Source organism: Wyeomyia smithii, chromosome 1, assembly GCF_029784165.1.
Source record: "Wyeomyia smithii strain HCP4-BCI-WySm-NY-G18 chromosome 1, ASM2978416v1, whole genome shotgun sequence".
Taxonomy (NCBI): Eukaryota; Metazoa; Arthropoda; class Insecta; order Diptera; family Culicidae; genus Wyeomyia; species Wyeomyia smithii.
In genome coordinates, this window is record NC_073694.1 from 179,889,703 (window position 1) to 179,912,974 (window position 23,272).

Sequence of the window (23,272 nt, forward strand, 5' to 3'; positions counted from 1 at the left end):
TGTGATTTACCTTTTAAAATACAATATAAAACTCTTTTATTTACTGTACATTGAGTAAATTAGTTTTTTATTCTGTTTTTTACGCGTTGATATGTACCTCATGGAAAGACGCGGTAATTAAAAAATCCTTCAATTTAAAAATCCGCGTGAAAAAATTAATTCGAAAATCTGTGTTGATATTTCAAAAATTCAACAAACGTAAACTGTTTCAACTTAACTTAACAAATGCCAGATGCTTTATGGTAACGGTCAACGCGTGAAAGATTCTTCTTATTACTCTACTGAGATACAACAAATGAAAAAAATTTGATCGCAGTGAGCGTTGCGTCCTGGAATCGAAAACACTTATTGAGCAATTTTCAAAAATTCTGCTCATTACCACACAACAAAATTAAATATCTTAAGAAAATCAGGACAAATGCTTAAATATAAAAAATAAATCAGGACGCTCAAATAGAACTTCAAAATCAGGACATGTCCTGCTAAATCAGGACGGATGGTATCCCTACTCATGAAAATAATGCTTTCAATCTTTACTTGCTATATAAACCACTGCGCTTTCTATTAGACAAGTATAATGAGCAGATATTCCATATTTGCCAATAAAATTTATAATATCCGATTCTATTACTAGTAGTAGGTTGCAATGCAATTATGAAAAAAGTGTGTTTTTAATTTGTTTTCAAATTGAATATGTTGATATTTATTTTGAGTTGAATATTTTCTTTTTATTCTATCCATCAATGGTCTACAGGAAGTTGAAATTTAGTGGTGAGTTATCAAAATTTCAAAATGACTCGAATTTCCCTTTCTTTATAACCACAAGGTTCAAGTTCAGCTGTCAAAAGTTTATCCGCACCTTTAATACACGTCATGTCATATGCGATAGATTGCATACAAGTTGAAAACTTGTATGATATTAATTTGGATTTCGGATGAAGAAGAAACTTGTACAGTATTGAACAGGGATGGTATGCAGTGTTTACAATAAATCGTTCCACCAGTAGGGACTGTGATATTATGAAGATTTTATCTTTTGAATCAAACAAAATGCGACTGATACGTTTGGGTACAGTGGTGGAATTGTCTGAAATTGGGACATTTCGAGTAAACATAAGCACACCAATGTTAACATTTATTTTCATTTATTTTTCTTTCGTATATAGAGAAGATACAAAGGTTGTTTAGCTTTATTTATTCGTTACTTCCTTCTTCTCTGATGTTTGCTTGCTTCTTCATTTCATTTCTTGTTTCGTTTGCTGAAGTTTTTGCTTTTGCCTGTTCTTTACGATTATGATCAAATGTGTGTGTGTGTGTGGGTATGTTGTTTGTGGTTTGCTGTCTGCATTCTGTTGTTACTGCAACTGCAAATCGCATTTCCGATAAACTGGAATCGAATGCCCGCTCCGTTGTTCGCACTCTCCGGGTCTAGGTAAATAAAAACCAGCAGTTTTTGGCAGTCAAGTCGAGAGAAGAACACAAAAAGCGAAAAACGCGCGATTGACCGTCTCGATTCCACTTTATCCCTATCACCTTCTCGCGTGCACTGACAGTGTGTGTTTGAATGTGTGGTTTTTGTTTTGTTTTTTTTTTTTTTCATTAAATTTTGTTTTTATTTTGAAGTTATTTCCAGTTAAAATTTTGAACACAATTCCGAATTTGAAAAATTAAAAAAAGTCAATTTTAAATCGAGTAACAAAACAATAGAGAAAATCAAGAAGTTGAGTGAGAATGTGTGTGTGTAATGGGAAAAAAGGATAAATAGTAAATTGTTGATAGAAGAAAAATGCTATTTTTGTTACTTCAAAGCACAAAACCAACTGAGAGGTAACGTGTACGTGAAAAAAAGAAAATTTTCAATAGAAAAAAAAAACTACCTGAATTCAGTGTAAAATGTGACAGTTCAAAAGAATTTCAGTCAGTGGAAAGTTGATCGTGGCTTGCTTTGATTTGCTTTGATTTTAATTGTTTCCTTTTTTTTTGACAACTCGCTGGTTGTTTAGGTTTACTCTGTATCTCGCTTTTCTGTTTTGTCCTGTTCTTCTTCTGGCGTACGTTACTCTCCTCGGTTTCTTTAGGTGGTAAATTACTTCGATTTGACCTGACGTCTCCAAAATCAAGGGGGGGGGGGAATTGGTTTTTAGACTTTTTTTTCTGCCGCTGTTGTGTTTTGTGTTTTGAATTACAAACTCGGTCACTGTATTATTGTTTGCTGTTTGTTTGCTGGCTTGTTGGTTTACTTGTTATTGTTGAATATTTCTTGAGTGAAAGTTAGTTACATTTTTTTGTTTAGATAAAGAGATTAAAACTATTTGCTTTATTATGTTTAAGGTTAAAATTCTGTGATACATATTATGATTCTTGTTTTTCCATATTTTGCTTCTGCTTGGTTCTGCTAAACTAGTTTGACAGCGAAAAGAAAACTGGAGACTGTGTGTTGCTATGGTTTTGCATCGTTTTCGTATCGTTAAAATTAATTGTTGTAAACATTAAATAAAAAAAATAGTGTGTGGAGGCTTTTGGATAATTTAAAATTAATTAATTATTTTAATTATGTATCTCTATGAATTAGATATTTTACGGTAGAAAGGGAAATCGTTCATTGTTGTTGTTGATGTTTTCTGTTTTGCTTCATGCGTACGATTGATTTAGAATCGAACTTCTGATCGGTTTATGTGAATTTGCTGCAGTTACGATGATTTAGCGTGGCATGCTTGTTTTGTATGAACTAAAGATAAGGATAATTTTATCTAGAATAATTAAAATTTACGTTAATTAATCAAAATACAATATAAAATAAAAAATATATAATTAACATAATAACTTCTCAATATATATTTTTATACAAATATTTTTTCTTGTTTCCATTCTCTGATCCTAGCAGTGTTTCCCCCTCACTTAGTTTCGGTTTATATTTGATTCTCTCTTTTTGTTTTCATCATAGCTTCTCTGCAATATTCATCCGACTTGTCCAAATTGCCAAACAGCGCGTACTATTAAGAATAACATCTAAACGTTAATATTTATTTTGTTACATTTACTTTCCGATGAGACTGGCCCACAAGAACGCGCTCTGTCAACGGGCCTCGAGCCACCGCGCGACTGCCAACGCTGCCAGTGGGAACAAGACGACTGTCAAGTAACAAAGATTTACACGAAACAAAACAGAAAAAAAACGTTACGCTGTCGAAGGTTAACGATAATAAAAATGTAACGAAAAAGTATAACGGAACATTACAGCTAGAAAGTAGTTCAGATGGAACGCATCCACATTTAGGAATTAGAAAAAAAGTAATAACACAAAAAATGGAAACAAACAACTGGCAGCACTTGCGGCTTTGCGGTGGTGTTAGTGATAGACGTCGGCCTGCTGAGTTAACAACCCGCCTCGTGGGATATCGTCGACCGGGAAAATGCGCTACAACTAAATACCTAAATACAGTCGTTATTCCGCTATAGATTTTTGAGTTCTGAACGTACACAAAAATAGTTTAAAAATAATGATTGAATATTGCATAAATTTTACGTTCCGTTCATCCTCTACTTTTTTTTCCTCAACATGTCTACTACTGCTCCATGAATACAATCAATTTTGACGAAAAATAAGTATAATGAAACGCTCCTAGCACTAAAAAGTTATCTTTTAATCATGAACTGCTTGCGATCGCTTGTTTTGTCGTCGTTTTTTAACCGTCCACTTTTTTTTAATTTGTTGCCGCATCGCCAACCAATTTTTTTTAAATTTTTTATCAGATGGCCAGTCCACCCGTCCATTCGTGTGCGCTCTCTAGAAGCACTGCGTAAACGTTGCGATCGCGAATAGGAGGGGGGCGTCCAAAACCTGGCCATCCTTTTCCATCCGATCACTTTTCTTTGCCCATCTAAATAACTTGAAATTAATTTTCATTCAGTCTTTTCTCCCACTTTTACGTTTTATGTATTGTGTAGTAAAAGATTCTCTTCTTTTTCCTTTTTTCAGTGCGTTTGCATTTTGTTTCGTTTTTTTCTCTATAAGGCAGCTTTTTGGGGCACCGTATTCCGTAGAAAAGAAAAAAAAGAAAAACACCACGACGACTGTTTCTCGATAACTCATATCAGAAGGGCGTAGGAGATTTACGCCCTTCATTTCGCTCCGTTCGTTTCTATTTCCCATCAAAAATGAACAAAAATTATACAGAAAAAAACGCCTGCGGTTACCGTTTCTAGTGTGAGTATGCCTGCGCGTGTGTCTCAGTGTATGTGATTCAAACTAGTTTTTTTTGTTATCTATTTTGCTCTTTTCTAAATTGACTGCTGTGCTTGAACGATTGCTACTGTCCTTCCTATGGATTTTATCGCCGGTCTACTATTTTCAATTTCCGGTTAGTTAATAGATATGAATATTGTTTTTGTTTTGTTTATTTCTATTATTTACCTATAGTTTACCATGGCCTACTTTTGCGTGTGTCTGTGGAAGCTGCGAGAAGTCGGAAATTAACAAAACTTTTGCTTCGTTTCATATCGCAAGCGCAGGTAACGAACAAAAAAAAGTTAACAAGTAGTCAAGCGCACTGGATTGCTTGAAATTAACATAAAACAGAAAGCGACGATGCTACGGCAGCGGCCATTTTTTTGGAGTTAGAGTTTCCTTTCCGAAAAGAGACGCTTTTTTCATTCGTATGTAACCTAGACGCTGTTGGTATTTTCTTTCCCGTTGTTGTTGTCTGCTTACCTTTCAGTTATTTTTTTTTCTTGTTGCTGCTGTCCTGTTCCAAAAGCTATGCCCGATGATGATTTGGATGACGTTTCGATTTTTATTTTTCTCCTAATGCGCAATATTATCAAGCCTAAACACGTTTTGCCGATTAGCGAATCACACTTGCCTGGTGGTCCGCTTTCCCGAACGGTTCTCCTCTAGCTGCTTACATAATTTCGAATTTGGTTATCACTTCCTAAACGTTTGTTTTTAGATTTTTACTCTCTCTCTCTTTCTTATCCTGATCACTATAAATTTTGTGCTTTTAGCCGAGTTGATTTTTTTTACCTTTCAAAGGGCCTAAATTCTACACATTCAATTTTATAATTTCCTTTTTACATTTTTTTTGCTCCGATAATCACATTTCACCATATTGTTTTGATGTATTTTTTTTCTTACTTTTTCATCAAAAATCACTAATATGCTTTTCAATATTGTTTGCAATTTAAACTGATTTTTCTTCTAGTTTTTTTTTGTTTATTACTAAATACACGATTTTTTCGCATTTTCGAAATATTTATTTACACCTTTTTGCCGTCTATGCTTTGCATTTAATCCCAGATATTCACCGAATAATATTTTTTTTTCCTTTTTCTCGAAACGCAATTTCAATTGTTTTACTTTCGCCGAATTTTTTTTTTTCAATACGAACGCCTATTTTTCTTCTAATTTTTCTTTTTTTTTTTGTCGACATCACTAGCTGACAGTAGTAGTAGTAGTTGTAGTAGTAGTAGTAGTTAGCAATAGTAGTACACACTAAACGGTTCAGAATAATTCTTTTTGTTGGTTTTGTTTTGCCGTCTTTCCTTGTTTTTATTTTAGAGAGACGGGGGTTGCGTTCCTTCTTTTTTTTTTGTTTTGTTTTGAAATAGTATATAGACGACGCAGCCACTAAGCGAAAACGTTGGTAATAATTTGAGTAGAGTAGTATATTTTGTTTTGTTTCGTTTATCACTTTCCGTTGCCCAGCCCTCGGGTGGTGGAGATCCGCATTTTGTTTTCGTTTTAATTATATTGGAACACTGGGAAATTATTGAACTTTCGTTTTTTTCTAGATGTTGAATTTTTAAATTAAATTATCTCAAGATAACTTTTTTTTTTGAGTGTGTTTGTGTGTGTGTTTTGAGTGTGGATTTTGTCCGAATCCTATATGATGATTAAATCTCTTTTTATGTTTCTGGTATTCATTTTTGTTAATTTCTAAATCTTAAATATTAAGAATTATGAAAAGATCAGTCATTTTTTCCTTCTCTTATTATTGTTTTTTTGATGATTAGCGAAAGATAATTTCGTTTATACAATATGTTGGATTCTAATTTTATGCTTATCAATTTCTTTAAAAAGACTACAATTTTATCGTATTACTTTTTTGCTTAATTTTTGCTTGTGTGTGTATGTTTTTTTTTTGTTTCCTAAGTCCACATTTGAAGCTCTTCTACTTCCAAGTTCAATTTAGAGTTTGACTACATACAATTGTGACTGAGAAATAGCTTACTGCTACGCAGTATTAATATTAGCAATAGAAGTAGTAGGCGATGGTTGCCCGGCTCCCTGTGCAGTGGTGAGTTTGTGTTACCAATGTGGTTAATTTCGATTCGGTGTTGTTTACTTTTGTTTCATATTTGTTTGCAAAAATTCAACTATTATTTCGCACCTCTAACTGTCTGTGTGTATGTTGTGTGTGTGTTGTTATGGTTGAATGTTTGGTGTGTGTGTGCAGTTTACATGTGTTGCGCTGGTTCCGTTGTTCGTCGTTCGTTTCGCATGCGAATGACCTGCTTTTGTTTTTTAGCTCCACACCGAGTAGGTATCGGTGTACCATTGTTCCCCACCGTTGGTACCGAGGGGCTGCTGGGGCAACGGCTGGCTGCCCCAGTTATTACCAAGATTTCCGAGTGCCGCTGCGGCCGCCGCTCCGTAACGCCGCTTGATATCCCCTTGATTTTGATGACCTCCGTCGAACTTACGTTTACCGATTGCTGGAGATTGATCGGATATTTGTAATGTTTTTGGTTTCGGTTATTTTTTGTGATTTATCGAACGTGAAAGAGACGAATGCGATGAGAGAAGAGCAATAGATGGAAGAAAAAAGGGTGAAAACAAGAATTAGTTATCTTCTTCGGTATATACTTTCTAGGTACAAACTGTGATTAATATTAGGTTTTTATCATCTTATCAGCTATATTCTCTGTTGATTTATTTGCAGATTGTTCGGATGGATTATGAATAACATGTTTTTCTGGCAACCTCAAAAATTATTCGCTCTGCTACGTCGACATGGCGTAAATGATTAGCAAAAAAAAAAAAACAAAAAGTTCTGGTGTTTGAAACCGTTGCAAAACTACATTACCTTTTGAACTTATTCCTTATTGAAATTATAAAAAATTATATATAAAAAATAACTTGACAGCTTGAAATGATTGATTGATGCCAACTCGCCTCACAGGAAAGAATATCTAATTTTTCGCAGCGCTTGCTATATTTTGCGGCGTTTGCTGTCATCCAGTGTTATTGTTGTTTTTTCATAAACATTACATACATGGGTGAAGGACATTCCTACGAACAAAATGGAGTATAAAAATAATTCGTTTTATTACACTAGCTAAAATAATTCGACTTTTATTGTAGAGTGTTCGAAGTTTGAGACTGTTCGAAGTTTGAATTAAAACAGTATTTTAGTTTATTTTCAAATAATAACGGCAATGGATTTTGGATCCAAAATTTGCTTTGACTCTATCGCGAACCTTAACTTTTTGAGCACATTTTCCCAAATGTTGACTGAGGATTTAGTGATTGGGAGAAACTTACAACAATAGTTCTACACTGAGATGTCCTGCTGGACTTGTTTCGTGATAACTACATGTCCCGTAAGAAACAAGAGTTTTAAGGAATTGGTCTCTGTGTTAGTGGAAAATTGTAATTCAAATGTAAATAACAAAAATTCTACACATCTTTTGAAAACCACAACTTTTCTTGTTTCGTTTCGAGCCTTTTCAAGTCTATCTAACAAAAAAGAACACCTCAGACGTGTGCAGTTGTACGACGTTTTGGGTGGTCTTCTTCGAGAGAAATTTGCGATCCTCGAGAAAGGCTGCTAAAAGCCATGAGGATGGATTTCGTACCAACATACCTCTAGGATTGGCTGCCAGCACCTTTCCAGAGTCTAATGAATCTCTGTTGATTGTTCTCTTTTTTTCGTTTTGTGTGTCTAACTCGTGTTGATTTTTTCCAATTTTTGAAAATCTCTGGTAAATATCAAGCGGTTTTTGATTTCTCGGGGTGAAAAGTTTCAGAACTGAGAATCATTTCATTTATTTCACTACCACCCCGGATTTCAAAGCGGCAACTCAATTCCACATTGGATGGTATTTGGTCATTTTTGTCTTTTTTACAAAAGCCGGAATCCGCCATCTTGGATTTCAAAATAACATTTGGAATAGACTTAAGACATATGGGCATCAGATCGTTTTTGGAAATATTTATAATTAATTATTTTAAGTACGCACTTCTATTATTAGCAATATCACTATTGGGAGAGTACGTGGCATGATTATTATAATTCGTGCTTGTGTGCAGGCCTTACATTTTACGCTTACTACCCTGAGCCTCGCTGCCCCGGCCAATATAATCGCCAATCACAATTTCCTGGAGAGGTTTCAACTGAATGAGCTACAGACCAGTTTTATTGCCAAGAGGTATTTGTCGAGATTTTTATAATTCAACGTAAAGAAGTTAATGGAAAGCCTGAGAATAAACCCATACCTAAGTCCTTGATGTCGAATGGCCTGATTCTAGTAAGATTCGAACCCACGACCGCTTGTTAAAGCGGACTCTATAACCTTGCGGCTACGAAGCTCCCTTTATAACCTATCATTTTAGTTTGTCCATTTTCTGTCATTCTGTTTGCTCACTTTTGACGTTGGACTAACGTCTATATCGAAGTTAGGCACCTGAATTTGAAAATCTAGTAATTCAACCGGGGAAAACCAGGGAAAAGTGGTCAGGTTTTGAGCGCTTATATATCAGTCATTTCTTTTCAGAATTTCGAGGTTTTGGCATCAACCGATCAGAAATTCTTTTACGGTTGAATTTATGTAACAAAAATAACCTATTGTTCGAGATACACTATTGAAAAATTGATAAATCACATCGATTGTCTAAATCATACCGAGCAACCAATCACCACCTCTCTTCACAAGCACAGTCGACACTAACGGATACAACCGATCTGACTTTGTAAACAGTCTCACAGCTTTCAACCAATAACGAGCTCGCTTTCGGTAGCTGCAACAGGTGTTTCAACACCGTTTTAAAATGCTTCTTTTATCATTACCACTGAACAGATTCTAAACACCAATGGCTTGATTGATAGGGGAAATATTGCGCAAGATTGTCATATAATAATTTAAATATGTTTTCGATACTAAACTAGTTAAAAGTTGTGTTAAAAGTCGTGCACATCCAACCAATCACAAGCTCGCTTCTTGTTTGCTCGCGGATGGATTTTTGCTTTGGGCTATATAATAGCCTGTTTCGTCTCATAGCAGTCATCTGTTAACAAGTGAAAGGCCACCAGGCCGGTCTTGTATAATCAGCAGCGGTGGCTGATTCCAGCGGCCAAACTGAGCTGCAGCAGAACCAGAGCGGTGGTATCAGGCAGCAGCGGCGGAGGTAGTGGGAAGCTGCATTTCTTCATTCAGTTCGGTGCTCCTTCGATCTGAGTTGGACCCCACCAGCGGTAATCCAATTCAGATATCGTTGGGTGAAAACGTTGGGTGTGTGTGCAGTGTGCACATATAGCGTATGTGCATCTGTATTGCTATGACATTTGCGATGATAGGGATGGCGCTGTTGCGTGTGTATGGCTAGCTATAGCGTGTGTAAGACACTAGCATGTGTAGCATATTATGGCTATTGCGTGTATATCTTCAGCGTGTGTACGGATAGTTATAGCTTGTGTGTGGATAGCTGCTGCGTGTGTAATGATTAGTTATAGCGTATGTATGGATAGTACTAGCACATGGTTGGATAGCTTATGCGTGTGTATAGATAGTTGTATCGGATGTATGGAAAGGAATAGCGTGTGTATGGATAGCTATAGCTACAGCGTGTGTATGGATAGTTTTAACGCGTGTTTGGATAGTTATAGCATGTGTGTGAATAACTATAGCGGGTGTTTATCGAAGATTATTATTGTCATTGAAAATATTAAAACGTCTTAACGAACACAGTTGTGAATTTGATTTTAATGCAGCGATTTTAACTTCTTCAGCCAGTCTTTATTCATCGAGGAAAAATTACTACCTATGAATGATCAACACTTATTTACTATAAATTTGATTTAGATCAAAACGGGTTCTTTTGAGTATCATAAGTTATTGGTAAAAAGAGTTGCAAGTTTTCTCAATGAGCATTCATTAAATTTTCGTTTTTGTTTCTCGGTGCGCGGTTTTGATTTTGTTTCTCGCACACAGAGAAAAAAACAAACTTGTCGCTATCGTGAAAAATAACAAAACAATTAGAAATGCTCTAAATCACAACTGAAGAAGTTAAGATATTTTCCTGTCACTCGCCCAAACCTTGATAACAACTACCGAAAAACGTGTGATTGAGCTCTTGCTATATTGAGTTATTGAACCAAACGTTTTTTTTTTTCAAATACATGAAGTTATATGCTGGGCTGGAACTAACCTAGCATGAGTTTTATCGATTAAATGTCAAACAATTTTCAAATTTAAAATTTTCGGTTGAATCGTTCTGGGCTCCAATTTCAGATAGTTTCGTAAAGTTTGCTTTTTGCTTAGATAGGAAAATTTTATCAATTCGCTCAATCAAATGATTGTCTTGGTAGTGCAGCAAACAAAGGGTTGATTCGGATATGTATGAAATGACAGCGATTAAATAAAAGATATCCATTCTTTTAGTATATATTATTATTTATAACGTTTTAACGTCTCAGCATCCAGAAATGCACTGTAAGATAAAATTGCAGCAAATACTAGAGTTGCAATTCTCTCTATTATTTGTTTTGATGGAATATAAGAATACCGTAGTCCAACGTCATGCGGTCGTGTCTTGAATACCACCCTCCTACTTTTTCTTCTCTATTTTCGTTTTTTTTTGTTCATCGATATTTTTCTTATCGACATTTTTTGGCTTTATTTTTGTTTTTTTTTTCCGCAAGTTTACAAGCGCATACTTTTTTCAACAGATATTGTCAGACCTGGTCGACAGAATGATAAAAAATGCATTCCAGAAGCTCAAACCGGAACAAATAAAAGATTATAGCTATTAAATCATTCCTATGAATTTTAGTGCCCCTACCCATTGTCAACCAACGATGGTTGGTAAACGGCGGGGCAATGCGTACCAGCAGTACACCCGTACTAGTTGGCATAAAATAGACCCCAGTGTGGTCCATAGCATAATGCCCAGCAACTCCTATCCCTACCTCCACGTGGTACCGACTGGGATACGAGCAACCAAGGGAAGATCGGTTAACCGGTGGGAACTTGGTCGTATGCTGACAGGGAAGGGGGAGTTGTTCTCCTTGGAGAGCAACTTGCCTGAGCGTCTGTTCCCCAGGTCAGGGGCGGCTCAAACAGCGACTGATCCGGAGCGGACGGCTGAATTATGAAATGCGGTGTCTCGCCAGCTACACCCAAGACGGCATCGCAGCCCTAGTAAGGCAGCATGCTTAAAATAAACATACTACGAACAATCCAGAGAATGATACGAATCGGAACAATCGGTATAGACCTAGGCAAACGAGAAAGGACAACGATTGGAAACTTGGTACTTGGAATGTTAGGACTTTGCTCGAACCGGCACGCGTGGGCATCTTGGCCAGAGAGCTACGGAAGGCAAAAGTGGAGGTAGCAGCCATACAAGAGGTGCGGTGGCCTAAAACCGGGGAACGTGAATTCCGGGCGGTCGATCCGACCGCGGGCACTTCTTTCAAGTATCACATCTACTACAGTGGCGGCAATAGAGCGGAACGGGGCGTCGGTTTCGTACTACTTGGAAACCAAATGAAGCGTGTTATTAGGTGGAGGCCTATTAATGACCGTCTATGCGTATTGAGGATCAAGGGCAGATTCTTCAATTACAGCCTTATCAACGTGTACGCGCCGACAAACGATAAAACCGATGACGTAAAGGAGGAGTTTTATGAGCTCCTCGAGAAAACGTATGGAGAGTGCCCACAACACGATATAAAGATCGTCATCGGAGATACGAACGCACAAGTCGGACGAGAGGAGTTCTTTCGTCCCGTTATTGGTAGGGAAAGCCTTCACTCTACCACCAACGACAACGGCTTGAGGCTAGTGAACTTCGCCGCGGCCAGGGGAATGGCCATCTGTAGCACCCATTTTGCACGTCTGAATATTCGGAAACACACCTGGAGACACCCCAATGGAGAGGCCTGCTCCCAGATCGACCACATGCTGATCGACGGCCGGCACTTCTCAGACGTCATAGATGTGCGGTCCTTTCGAGGGCCAAACATCGACTCGGATCACTATCTCGTGGTAGGCAAGATTCGCGCCCGGTTGTCCAATGTATTTAAATCGAGATCGGCGAGGAAGATACATCTGGACATCCAGAGGTTATCAGCGGAAGGAGTTGCTGCAGAGTATACTCGGAAAGTTGATAGACGGATCGTTGGACCAGCTGGAGTGGACCTGAACGAGCAGTGGAAGCACATCCATGATGCGGTCAGCGAAACAGCGCGAGAGGTGATAGGCACGACAACGGAAACCACGCGTAGTGGGTGGTTCGATGCTGAGTGCCTAGAGGTGACGGGGGAGAAGAATCGAGCCTACGCCAACACGTTAGTAGCAGTTAATCGTGTAACGCGTCAGATACGGGTGAAATACCGGGAGAGCTGCCGAAAAGAGGCTTCATCGCCGTAAGAAACGTGAGCACTACGATCGCGTCCTCGCGAAGGCGGAGAATTGCTTCACCAGGCACGACACGAGGAGCTTCTATAGAACGATCAACGGAATCAGGAACCGGACCGTGCCAGTACCTGCCATGTGCAATGACAGGGAGGGGAACCTGATTACCGATAAATCGCAGGTGGCCAGGCGTTGGAAGCAACAAGTGATGTTGAACGGCGAGGAAGGGAGGAGAGTCGTCGAGGGGATCAGGATAGAAATTGGGGAGGACGGACAAGCTGTGGACCCACCAACATTGGACGAGGTGAAGAATGCTTGCAAAGAGCTAAAAACAACAAAGCTGCTGGGAAGGACGGCTTACCGGCCGAACTTTTCAAAGTTGGGAGCGAGCGGCTGTGTAGTGCAATTCACCAGATTATCCTAAGGGTTTGGTCTAAGGAACAACTACCTACGGACTGGTTGGAAGGACTCATATGCCCTATTCATTGAAGAAATCATTGTCTGATCGATTCATTTGAAGACATCATTCCATCATTAACAATAAACAAAAACATGAGATTAGTCCAAAACATTTTGCTTTCAATTATGACTCTGGTTTCATTCACATGCATTGCGGCACCAGCTTCCGCGGCAACAAGGCTTGCCATTGGCTGTTCCGATTGCTGACGATTTTTAGGGATGCACGAGCCGTTGATACGCACCGGCTCGCGAAAGTAAAGAACGGTTTTTTGAGCGCCTCGAAACTGATCGTTCGCCCGAAGCCGAAGTTTACCGAGACATTACGATTTTTGTGTATATGATACATATTCTGATTTTGATCTCTATCAATGTATTCCTTGTACAACTTTTGCGTTATGCGTATCACGCATTGGTTGTGCGAAGTCAGAGCAAATTCTGTGCGAATCGAAAGGACACATTGGATGATCAAAGCTTGAACTTTTGCGTGTACGAAGCTCCCTTTATAACTTTCCCTCTCTTCACTATTTTCGTTTTTTTTTTTTCGTTCATCGATATTTTTCTTATCGGCATTTTTGGCTTTATTTTTTTTTTTTCACAAGTTTACAAGCGCATACTTTTTTTTAACAGATATTGTCAGACTTGGTCAACGAAATGATAGAAAGTGCATTCCAAAAGCTCAAACCGGAAAAATGAAAGATTAAATTAAATCATTCCAATAAATTTTGGTGTCCCTACCCATTGTCAAAACGCGACAACTTAAGTAAGAGTGTCGTATAGAAATTGCTCGTCGAGTTCGTCGCTTCAACGTTATGTTTAGGAGAACACTCATTTGAGTCTCTTATATAGGGGTGCTTAAATAGCTTTTTCGATTTAAGCTTCAGGAGTGCACCTGTGTTGACCAGTGTCATCCATCTGCTCAATGTTTTAATGCTGGTGCTGAAGTCACGGTTGACTTTATTAACAGAACGTACGTGGTCTGCATAAATGTAGAGCTACTGCCGCTGCGATTTGACGAAGCGTACTATTATAATTGTGGTCAGAGCTAGACAAAAAATACTTGGTTTCGTTCTAGTGAAGTTCACAAAACAATTCGAGATGCTAAAAACTTCGTATGGCTTTGAAAGCAGTGATTGTCGTATATTGCAAGTTGATGCGCTGTTCACGATGCCCTCAAACGGAGTGCGTTTTACAATCAAGAGCAGGTTCCAAAATTCCAGAACTGTGGTTGTTTACGAAACGTATTCGTTTTCGATACAAATTTGCCGCATTTTTTGACCCACCGTTATTTGAATATCGTGTCATTTCGTTCCATTTTTAGTTTGTTTTTGTCTCATTTACACTTCGATTTTGCTCATTAGAAATTATTCCTACATATTTTTTTTTAATATCCAGAAATCCAGAAAAAGCTGAGCTTAAAGCTTAAAACCGAGTGTTGAAGATGTTAAAGATTTGGATCTTTGGTTCTTTGTTGGGAATATTTCTGGAGCTGATAGAGGGCCACATTTGATTGGAAAATTGTGCTACACTTATGCCACAAAGTTAATCTACTCAGAATTATTCAAATTTTAAGTCAATCACTCTGTATTATACAACTCATTGTCATTTTCAAGATTTTTGTTTTCAAATTTGCCGACCAAATGCTCTGATTATACTAAGATTCGATAACCCGGACCACCCGCTCATCAACCTTGCGGCTACGGAGGTCCCTCTATGCTATATTTAGTCGGCGTGCAACCAAACCGAAACAAGCACCAAAAACATTATTTTGAGGGATTGCCGTTCAAGGTTTACCCACTTCGTATTGCTGCAAGCTGCAACGGAGAACATTTGTGATAAAATAATTTTTTAAGCGAATTCATTTTAATAAATCGGGGTGCCGAACCAAGTTCAAAACTGCATTGCATAAAATCATAGTTTGTTATAAATGCTAACGATATTCTAATAGTTTTCAACACAAAAACGCAATATTTTTTCATATTCAATTGCTTTCGATATGAAAAACAAGTGCTTGCTGCGATATATTTTGCAGTGTTGTCTGTTATTCAGTTTTTAAGGCAATCCACGGGTGACGTTTCAATGCTTGTACGTTTGTTATTGTTGCTGTTTTTCAAGCTGCCAAACCAAAACACGACCAAAACCGAAATCTTTTAATGTCGGCAATAATATCAAAAGTGATTTGTTATTGTTGTATTTAGGATTGGCACCCGCAATACTAGAGCCACCGACCGGATAACATTTGTTTTTCACGCTTCTGGATCCGGGTTGCATCCGGGTTGCGACCGATCGAACATACGTAAAGCTGTCATAAGTTGAAAACAGACTGAAATCAGCTGATCACAACTGTCTCGTGGATTGCCTTATTGTTAGTTATAAGAGCATAGAGATGAGTGACTTTTCACCTACACCCAACACAAACGGGGAAGATTTTGTTACGTTTGAGCAACGTTTATTACTTTTTATGTCTCATGACCACGCATTATATACAAAAAGTAATAACCAAAGAGTATCAAAATATATGATGGCTTCACGCTTGTATGTGTTTTTGCAGAAGAACATACAACCAAGAAACGCAATGCGTGTGTTAGTAAGACTCTTATTCGCTGCATTTGTAATGATGCAAAGTAGGTTCCTTTCTGTTCCCTCTATAGGGCCTTTGCTACATATCCATGCACAGCATCTGTTGGACACACATTCAAGATAAACCATTTGTGTTCTTCGGAGCGGTTCGAGATTCAATCATCAACTACCTGACGGATTTTTATCCTTTTTGAAGGCAAAATCTCGAATATCTACAATTAGTGATAACCATTTTTTATTATTTCATTTTGTAAAAAAAAAACTCAAAAACGTAGCGCTTTTGGCGATCATGAGTCTACCGAGTCTAGCAAAAAACTCTTATTTCATATCTAGATATTATTTATTCACAGTGATATAGAAATCAACAAGTTTTACTACTTCTTAAACGTTAAAAAATCAATATTTATCAATATTTTATCCGAAGGAAAGTGAAACAAAATCCGAACGTGACGTTCTTGGAACCCGGCATATTTCAAATGCATCTAAACTTTTTAAAACTTTCATTCAATTTCCAAGGTACGTCTTTATCGGCAAGATATTCCGCAACTACGGAAAATGTAATATTTTTTTGATAAATGGATTGTTGAATACTCGCGCTATTTCGATTAGCCTGGATCACAAGTTTGAAATACCCCAGCAGAAATATCCGTGTTAATCATATGGAGCTGTCACTTTTGTTTGCCCAACGCATGACTAATACATATGCACTGTGCACCCTAAAGTTGCTTTTATTTGCTCGAAACTGTAAATCATCGCATTGCGTTGTTTCGACTTTTTATCACTTTTTACCATTTTTGTACGATTAGGATCAGCAGCTTCTCCCGATTCCTGGTCACGAATAAAAAACTTATTCATAACCTAGTTTAAAACATAAAATAAATGTTCAACTGAATATTTGTCCAGCTGCTAAGAACATAGCATCGCATACAAAACAGTGATTTGTTCATATTTTCCTCATCGACTGGCATCAACACATTCACACGTAAATACTAATGTCGAATTCGTTTTTACGGCAGGACTATACCGTCCCGGACTACACTTTGCAGCTGAAAAAAAAACATTTTCCGAGTAGTTGTAATGGTGTGCGTAATACCAGAGGTAGCTGTCACTTTGTTTTGTTTTGGTCATTATCGCCATTGTCTTTTTGTCGTGTTTGTGCTACTGTACGAAATATTTGCCAATTTACTGTAAAATTACGGAACTTAATATCAATTTGCAAGAATATGCATTGGCATGCTTGTCACTCTCCTCAGTATGTGAAAGGAGAGGAGAAAAAATTCACCGTACACTTCCCTTCCAGTATGTGCCTGCGTGTAGCAAATGCTTTCACCACACTGCTTCTTTCTCCACTCCAAAGTGTCTTAACCAGCTTACAGAGAGACAAACACACTTCCAGCTCACCCCACATCTGATAGAAACAAGAGGGGTGAATAACTCTACAGAGGAAACGCAGAAATACACAACAGTATCCACTGGCGAGTAGTCCGGAAGGTGAAAAAAAACCTACCGGGCAAAAATGTAGTCCTCGTGTAGCTACACTGCTAAAACGAATTCCACCAGAGTAGATTCGACCGGCACGAGCAACGCAGTCTATTTTTTTTTTCTCCCAATCTCTTTTCCTCTTCTGCCATGCTCACGAAACCAACTGTGAAACGCACCGCAAATAGCTCTGCAGTGTAATTATTGTGCGTGATGTCCACATGTGTGAGAAAGTACACCATAGTGCATTGACTCCAAGAGAGAGATTTCAGATTTCACCGCAGTGCGTTCAGGTAGCTCAGCAGATAAAAATCGTTTGTCGCTCTCTTCTAGTATGAGCGTTGGTTTGCTTTTTAGTGTGACGGCAGTTGTTTCCACAGTGCAAGATGTTCTCCTGCACTCTAGAGGTTTTCTGAGGAGAAAAGACAAGCATGTGCATTGGTAGTGAACGATGATGGTACGGTGTAAAAATCAATAATAATAATTAAAGCAAACCGATTTTGACACTTTTTTTTTCTTTGACACATACGTGTGAATGTGTTGGTGTCTTCAAAACTGCACTCTGTTTCTTTCGCGGACTGTCCGGGACAGAAAAAGGGGTCCGGGGATAGTCCGGAAAAAAACAGTTATGGGACAAAATGTAGTCCGCAGTGTAGGTACACCGCGAAAACGAAAACGGCATAATACATAATAACATTTTGACTCAATCTATACAAAAAAAATCGTATTCCAAATGTCCGACGTTTCGGTCCTTTCCTGAAGGGGAATATTAAGTTTTACCGTATCTTTTTCATTGTTTGTGCTCCAATCCTATAGATTGCCGGTTCAGTTTTAGCGTTCTTTTAGATGGTTTTGTCTTCTAATCACTTTTTTGTCTTTATTTTAGAATAATGTTACTACTAGTTAAACAAACCCGGCGTTATTAAGAACGAAAAACGATTCCCGTCTTAGGCCAAAAGTAATCATACAACCGTTCTAAAAAAACAATTTTTGGTGTAAAACTGAAAATTTAAAATGTTACATTTTGGTTTCTAAATTGACCACTATTCTGTTCAAGCGGGATTCGAACATTTTGTATTTCTTATACTTCACAGTTATCTAAGATTTCAAAATGGTGTCTGAGGTCGGCTTTAGCGGAACCTGAACATCATTTTGGTTCTGGAACTATTCATATTAGATCATATTTGTCAATTTTAGATTATTTTCAGGAAATCGGAGGGTTTCAAAATGGCGTCCGAGGTCGATTCCAGATCTATGGGCATCATCGAGGATTTGAAAATCTCTGATGAAATCTGGCCAGTTTTGACTGCTTTCCAGCAACCAGAAGGTACCATTTTTGGTTTCAAAATGGCATCTGGAACTTATTCTCGGGTAATATTGGGTAATATTTGTCCATTATAGGTCGTTTTTCCGATACCCTAGTTTCGAGTTTCTGTCATTTTGCTTCCATGTTGCTTTGTCTACTCTTTATTTTCAGTGTTCTTAATTTTTTTTCATTCTTGTTGTTCGATATTCTTAACTCTCGGCATTATTTTTTTCAGCAAATTTTCATCGCAAAACGCATACTCTGTACGGACAAGGCCAAGAGCTTGTTAGTGTAAAACCGCAAACTATACTGGCCGACAAAAGCGAAAACATGCTGCCCTAAGGCTCAAAACAGTTGCCCTAGAAAGATTATCCGTTTTCAACCATTATTTTGAAATTTAGTTCCTCCAGCCATTGTCAAAACACGTCAACTTACGTCAAAGTGTCGCATAGTAATTACTCGCCGAAATCGTCGCTTCAACATTATGTTTACGAGGAAACTAGGGATACCATCCGTCCTGATTTAGCAGGACATGCCCTGATTTTGAGATCCTATTTGATGTTCTTAGAATGTCCTCGTTCAATTTTGTTACGTGGCAATAAAATGTACACGTAAAAGTTCGAACCTTAATCAACCAATGCAATGTGTCCTCTCAAAACACACAAAAATTGTTCTGACTTCGCACAAAAACTGTGTGAAATGCATAACGCAACAGTTGTACAATGGATACATTGACAGAGATTGAAATCATAAACTTTAGTTTCGAGTGAACGATCAGTTTCGGGATACTCCGTAAACCGTTCACTAGGGGCAAGACACTATTGATATATTGCGAAATATTTCCAATATTCAATATTTAAAAGTATTTACCGTTTTATTTTCGGGCACCCCTTTACGTCACATCAAGCGTTACATTATCGTTAGAGGGTGTCAATTGACAGATAAACGATAAATATCAAAATATATCAACCAATATCGTGTAATATTATCGAAATATTTTGCATGAAAATAAAGGTGTCTAGCCCCTAGGTGGTTCATCGTAAGCCGGTATATTTGAACGATGAGACGTCCCAAAAAGCACGGATGTTTTTTGCCACAAAATTAACTGACGAAGGTGCCAGCAGCGTAGAACCGAATGCGTATGAATAAAACCATAGTCATAGTTAAATGCAAAATGTTGTAAGCAAATCTAATGCTTTTATATCTGTTAATGATTCGTTAATGTTTACAAATGGCCGGAATCATGAAGTGCATCGATCAGTTGATATTTTCATTCATTTAGTCATTACTAGAGACAGTGGTAAATCGCGGCAAAAAAGATGAAAATTGCATTACTGACTAACAGCACATACAGTATCAAGGCTCACGCTATGTTCCATATCTATAAAGTATCCAGGAATTGTTGCCGGGAAAAGGAGGAAAAGTTGCCATCTAGGTGCCCATGATTCTTTAGTTTTGTCCGTGTCGCTGGTTTTCAGCAATTTCGCGGGTTAGGTTGCAGGATTGACATAGAGTGCTGCGGTTTTTCATTACTTTCGCGGCATTTCGCGGGTTTTTGTAAATTTCGCGGAATTCGCGGCTTCCGCGAAATCGCGATTTACCACTGTCCCTAGTCATTACCCTACTTATTAGTATTGATTGCTGGCTGCACTGCTTCAACGATACCAGCTCGCTGAACACCAGTTGATACTTTATGATTGTGGTGGTTTGAAGCATCAGTGTCATGTGTTAACATACATTCATTGTTCCGGTTTTAATCTTAATCATCAGTAGTGCTATTTCCCTACAATATTGATGTGGTTTCGCAACAAACATTTTTTGTAAATTGCTCAGTAACATTTTCGGGACACTGCGAACAAATGTTTTTGTTTTCTGTTGAATCTCAGTGAAGTGACGAGAGAAATCTTCTAGATGTTGAAACATTTGGTAATTGTGAAGTAACGATACAGTCTCGCATTTCATCAGAATGTCCCGCTTACACCAAACACAAACGGGGAACATTTTGTTACTTTGATGGAACATTTTATTACTTATTGTGTATTAGACCGCACATTATACACAAAGAGTAATAACCAAAACGCAACAAACATTACGACGACCACACGCTTGTATGTGTTTCTGCCGGAGAACATACAGCCAAGAACCGCAATGCATGTGTAAGCAAGGCTGTACTCGTTGCATTTGTATTAATGCAACGGACAGGTTCATTTCCGTTCCCTTTATTCACACATAATCAGAATCTAACCCGTCAACATCAAATATCTAATTAGAAACATCACTGTTTCGTTCCCCAGTGTTTACTTGAAATGAAAATATGCAATACCGTGTGATCAGAGTTGCGAATGTTGTTCTGGATGGGCACGAGTTTTGTATCTTCAAACAGGTTGAGTTTCTATGAAGCACACTCATTGCGTGTTTTAGATATACACTTAATTTATCTCGGCAAACCCTCAGTAGTGCTGTACATTGACCTGCGGCAGGGCTAGTCGCCCTCGCACATGTACATGTACAACATATGCGACGGTGTTGTTTCTTGACTGGAGATGGAAAGGGAGCATTTTTCGACTGAGAAAATTTAGCATGTGGTTGAAACGTCCAATATTGGGTCGAATTCGTTTTCGCGGTGTAACTACACTTTTCCGAACTGCGTAATTCCGGTATGCGTAATTATAGGGATAGCTGTCAATTTGTTTTGTTTTAGTCATTTTGTCTCGTTTTCATTCCATATGTCTATCTCGCAAATGTGCTGAAAAAAAAAAACCTGACACTTTACCACGTGGAACGAGAACAAAAACAAACCAATTTTGACACATACGTGTGGATGTGTTGGTAACTTCCTACAGTACACTCTGCTATTTTCTGGTGTAGTCCAGGACAGGAAATGTGTAGTCCGGAAAGTGAAATAAAACATTTACGGTGTCAATAGTGTAGTCCGAGTGTAAATATGTGACAGTATGTGTTATTACTTGACTGGAGATGAATTTTATTACTTTTCAAGTAGCAGATTCGTTTCCCGAACAGTTATTCCACGTTAATGCTAATTAAGTAATACGGAAAAACTTTGCGTGTAGAAATACGTCCCGCGAGCTCTAGAAACTTTGTGTGGCTCTCTGACAAGTATCATTTTACTCATTCATCTGCCACTTTACATCTATAATAGTCGATTGGAAAGGCGTAAATCAAATTAAACGGCAAAACGTAGGTAAGTACTAACATTTCGCAGCCAAAACTTGACCTTTCTGTTTTTCAAACACGCACTTTGCAGTCAACTATTAGTATATAGGAAAATTTTGGGGCTATCGCTACAGTCCTATTAATACTAACAGTCTCTCCCGCGCTGGGTTTCGGACCTACGACGACTGGCATGTTAGGACAGTATCGTACCTCGAGACCAACTAAGAGGTCTTAAGCTTAGATCAAATTTATACCGAAAAAAAAAGGTGTCCTCATTAAGTCTTTGGAAAAATGTTGGTGGCGCACTAAAATTTTATAATGTTTTTTTTTCCAGAGTTAGAGAAAAAATGCTTAGTTTCGCTGTACTATACGCCGTCATAGAGTTCATGTTTATTCGACTTTCCGCAAGGCAGTAATATAAGGTTACCGCTATCTGTGATTTCCTTTAAAGGCACGCATCCTAAAATCAAAAAGTTTTGATTGTAAAACCAACGTCTAATTTACCTACAAATTCAACATTTCGAGAATCGCATAAAATTTGTCTGAAAAATGGTCATTTATTGAGCAGAGCACTTTATACACTTTGCAATGGATTTAACAAATAATGATAGATTTGTGGTGAAACTGACACATGAATTATGATTACGGTGGAGTGAACCGTGATGGATTATGAGCTGGTACGTGATGTAGTATGTGATGGAGTACAGTTGAGTATGATGATAAGTCAAATGGATTATAATAAATATTGTGCTGGACTATATAATTATGTATGAAATACCGTTTTAAGAATCAATATAGAAATGTGAAGAATGTAATGGTAAAATGGTATTTTGATAGGTTTCAACACAAGAAAAAAACTTAAAAACGCCATTAAACTCGAACACCCCAAACTACCTGCAAATAAACTCAACAGAGACTTTTACGCTTATCACTAAACATATTCGTTTTTGTTACACACAAAAATGCACGCTGCATATTTCAGATAATTTAATTGCAATCAATAAGTTACTCTACAAATTTGCCCTACACGTGTGTGCTTTCGTCGGCTGCTGGCTAAGCTAGGTTCAGATACCCTACTATCTCTGCATTGGCTACTCTCTCTCCTACTGGAGGAATTGAAATCAAATCATTAAACCAGAAAAAAAATGGTGGATAACCAAACAAGTGTTAACGAATTTAGGAAACAAAAAATGAAAAAATAACGCTTCTCGCTTCTTGCTTGATCCTCCGAATTCATCTTCACCACTGACCGCATTTGAACGACACCGAGTGATCCTGTTTTTTTTCGGGACCATCTCCTTGTAGTGGTTTGTGATTGCGGGTTGCGGGATTCGATTGGATTTGAATGATTTTCATTTTCAGAAAACATGAAAAAGTAAAAAGCGAAAAATCAGGTCAAAACGAAATAAAATGAAAAAGAAAATGAAAATGAAAAAGAAAATTAAAATGAATACATTTTAGTCAATAATTGTGCAACTGTACTCCTTCGAGGCACTCGACCAGAAAGAGAGAAAAAATATTTTCTTATTTCCACCTGAAGCGTTGGATACAGAGAGGAGAAAGAAACAACATTGCGGCTACCAGAACGAAAGACACTCCTGGTTTCTGTTTCGATTTAAATTGCTTTGGAAAATGAAATAA

General features: G+C 37.8%; 1 protein-coding gene across 3 annotated transcripts in view; it reads right to left on the reverse strand.

Moving 5' to 3' along the window:
- Positions 1 to 1,128: 1,128 nt before the first annotated feature.
- The window catches only part of LOC129726185 (heterogeneous nuclear ribonucleoprotein R), a 118,550-nt gene continuing 96,406 nt past the window's right edge, over positions 1,129 to 23,272 (reverse strand). The window contains exon 12 of one of the 3 annotated variants that reach the window (XM_055682966.1): positions 1,129 to 6,714. In XM_055682966.1, the coding sequence (XP_055538941.1) occupies positions 6,524 to 6,714 (191 nt within the window). In that variant the 3' untranslated portion in view covers positions 1,129 to 6,523. Of the gene's footprint in view, positions 6,715 to 10,896; positions 22,930 to 23,272 lie in introns of those variants that run through there. The other 2 variants (XM_055682956.1, XM_055682976.1) reach the window with 2 other exon arrangements.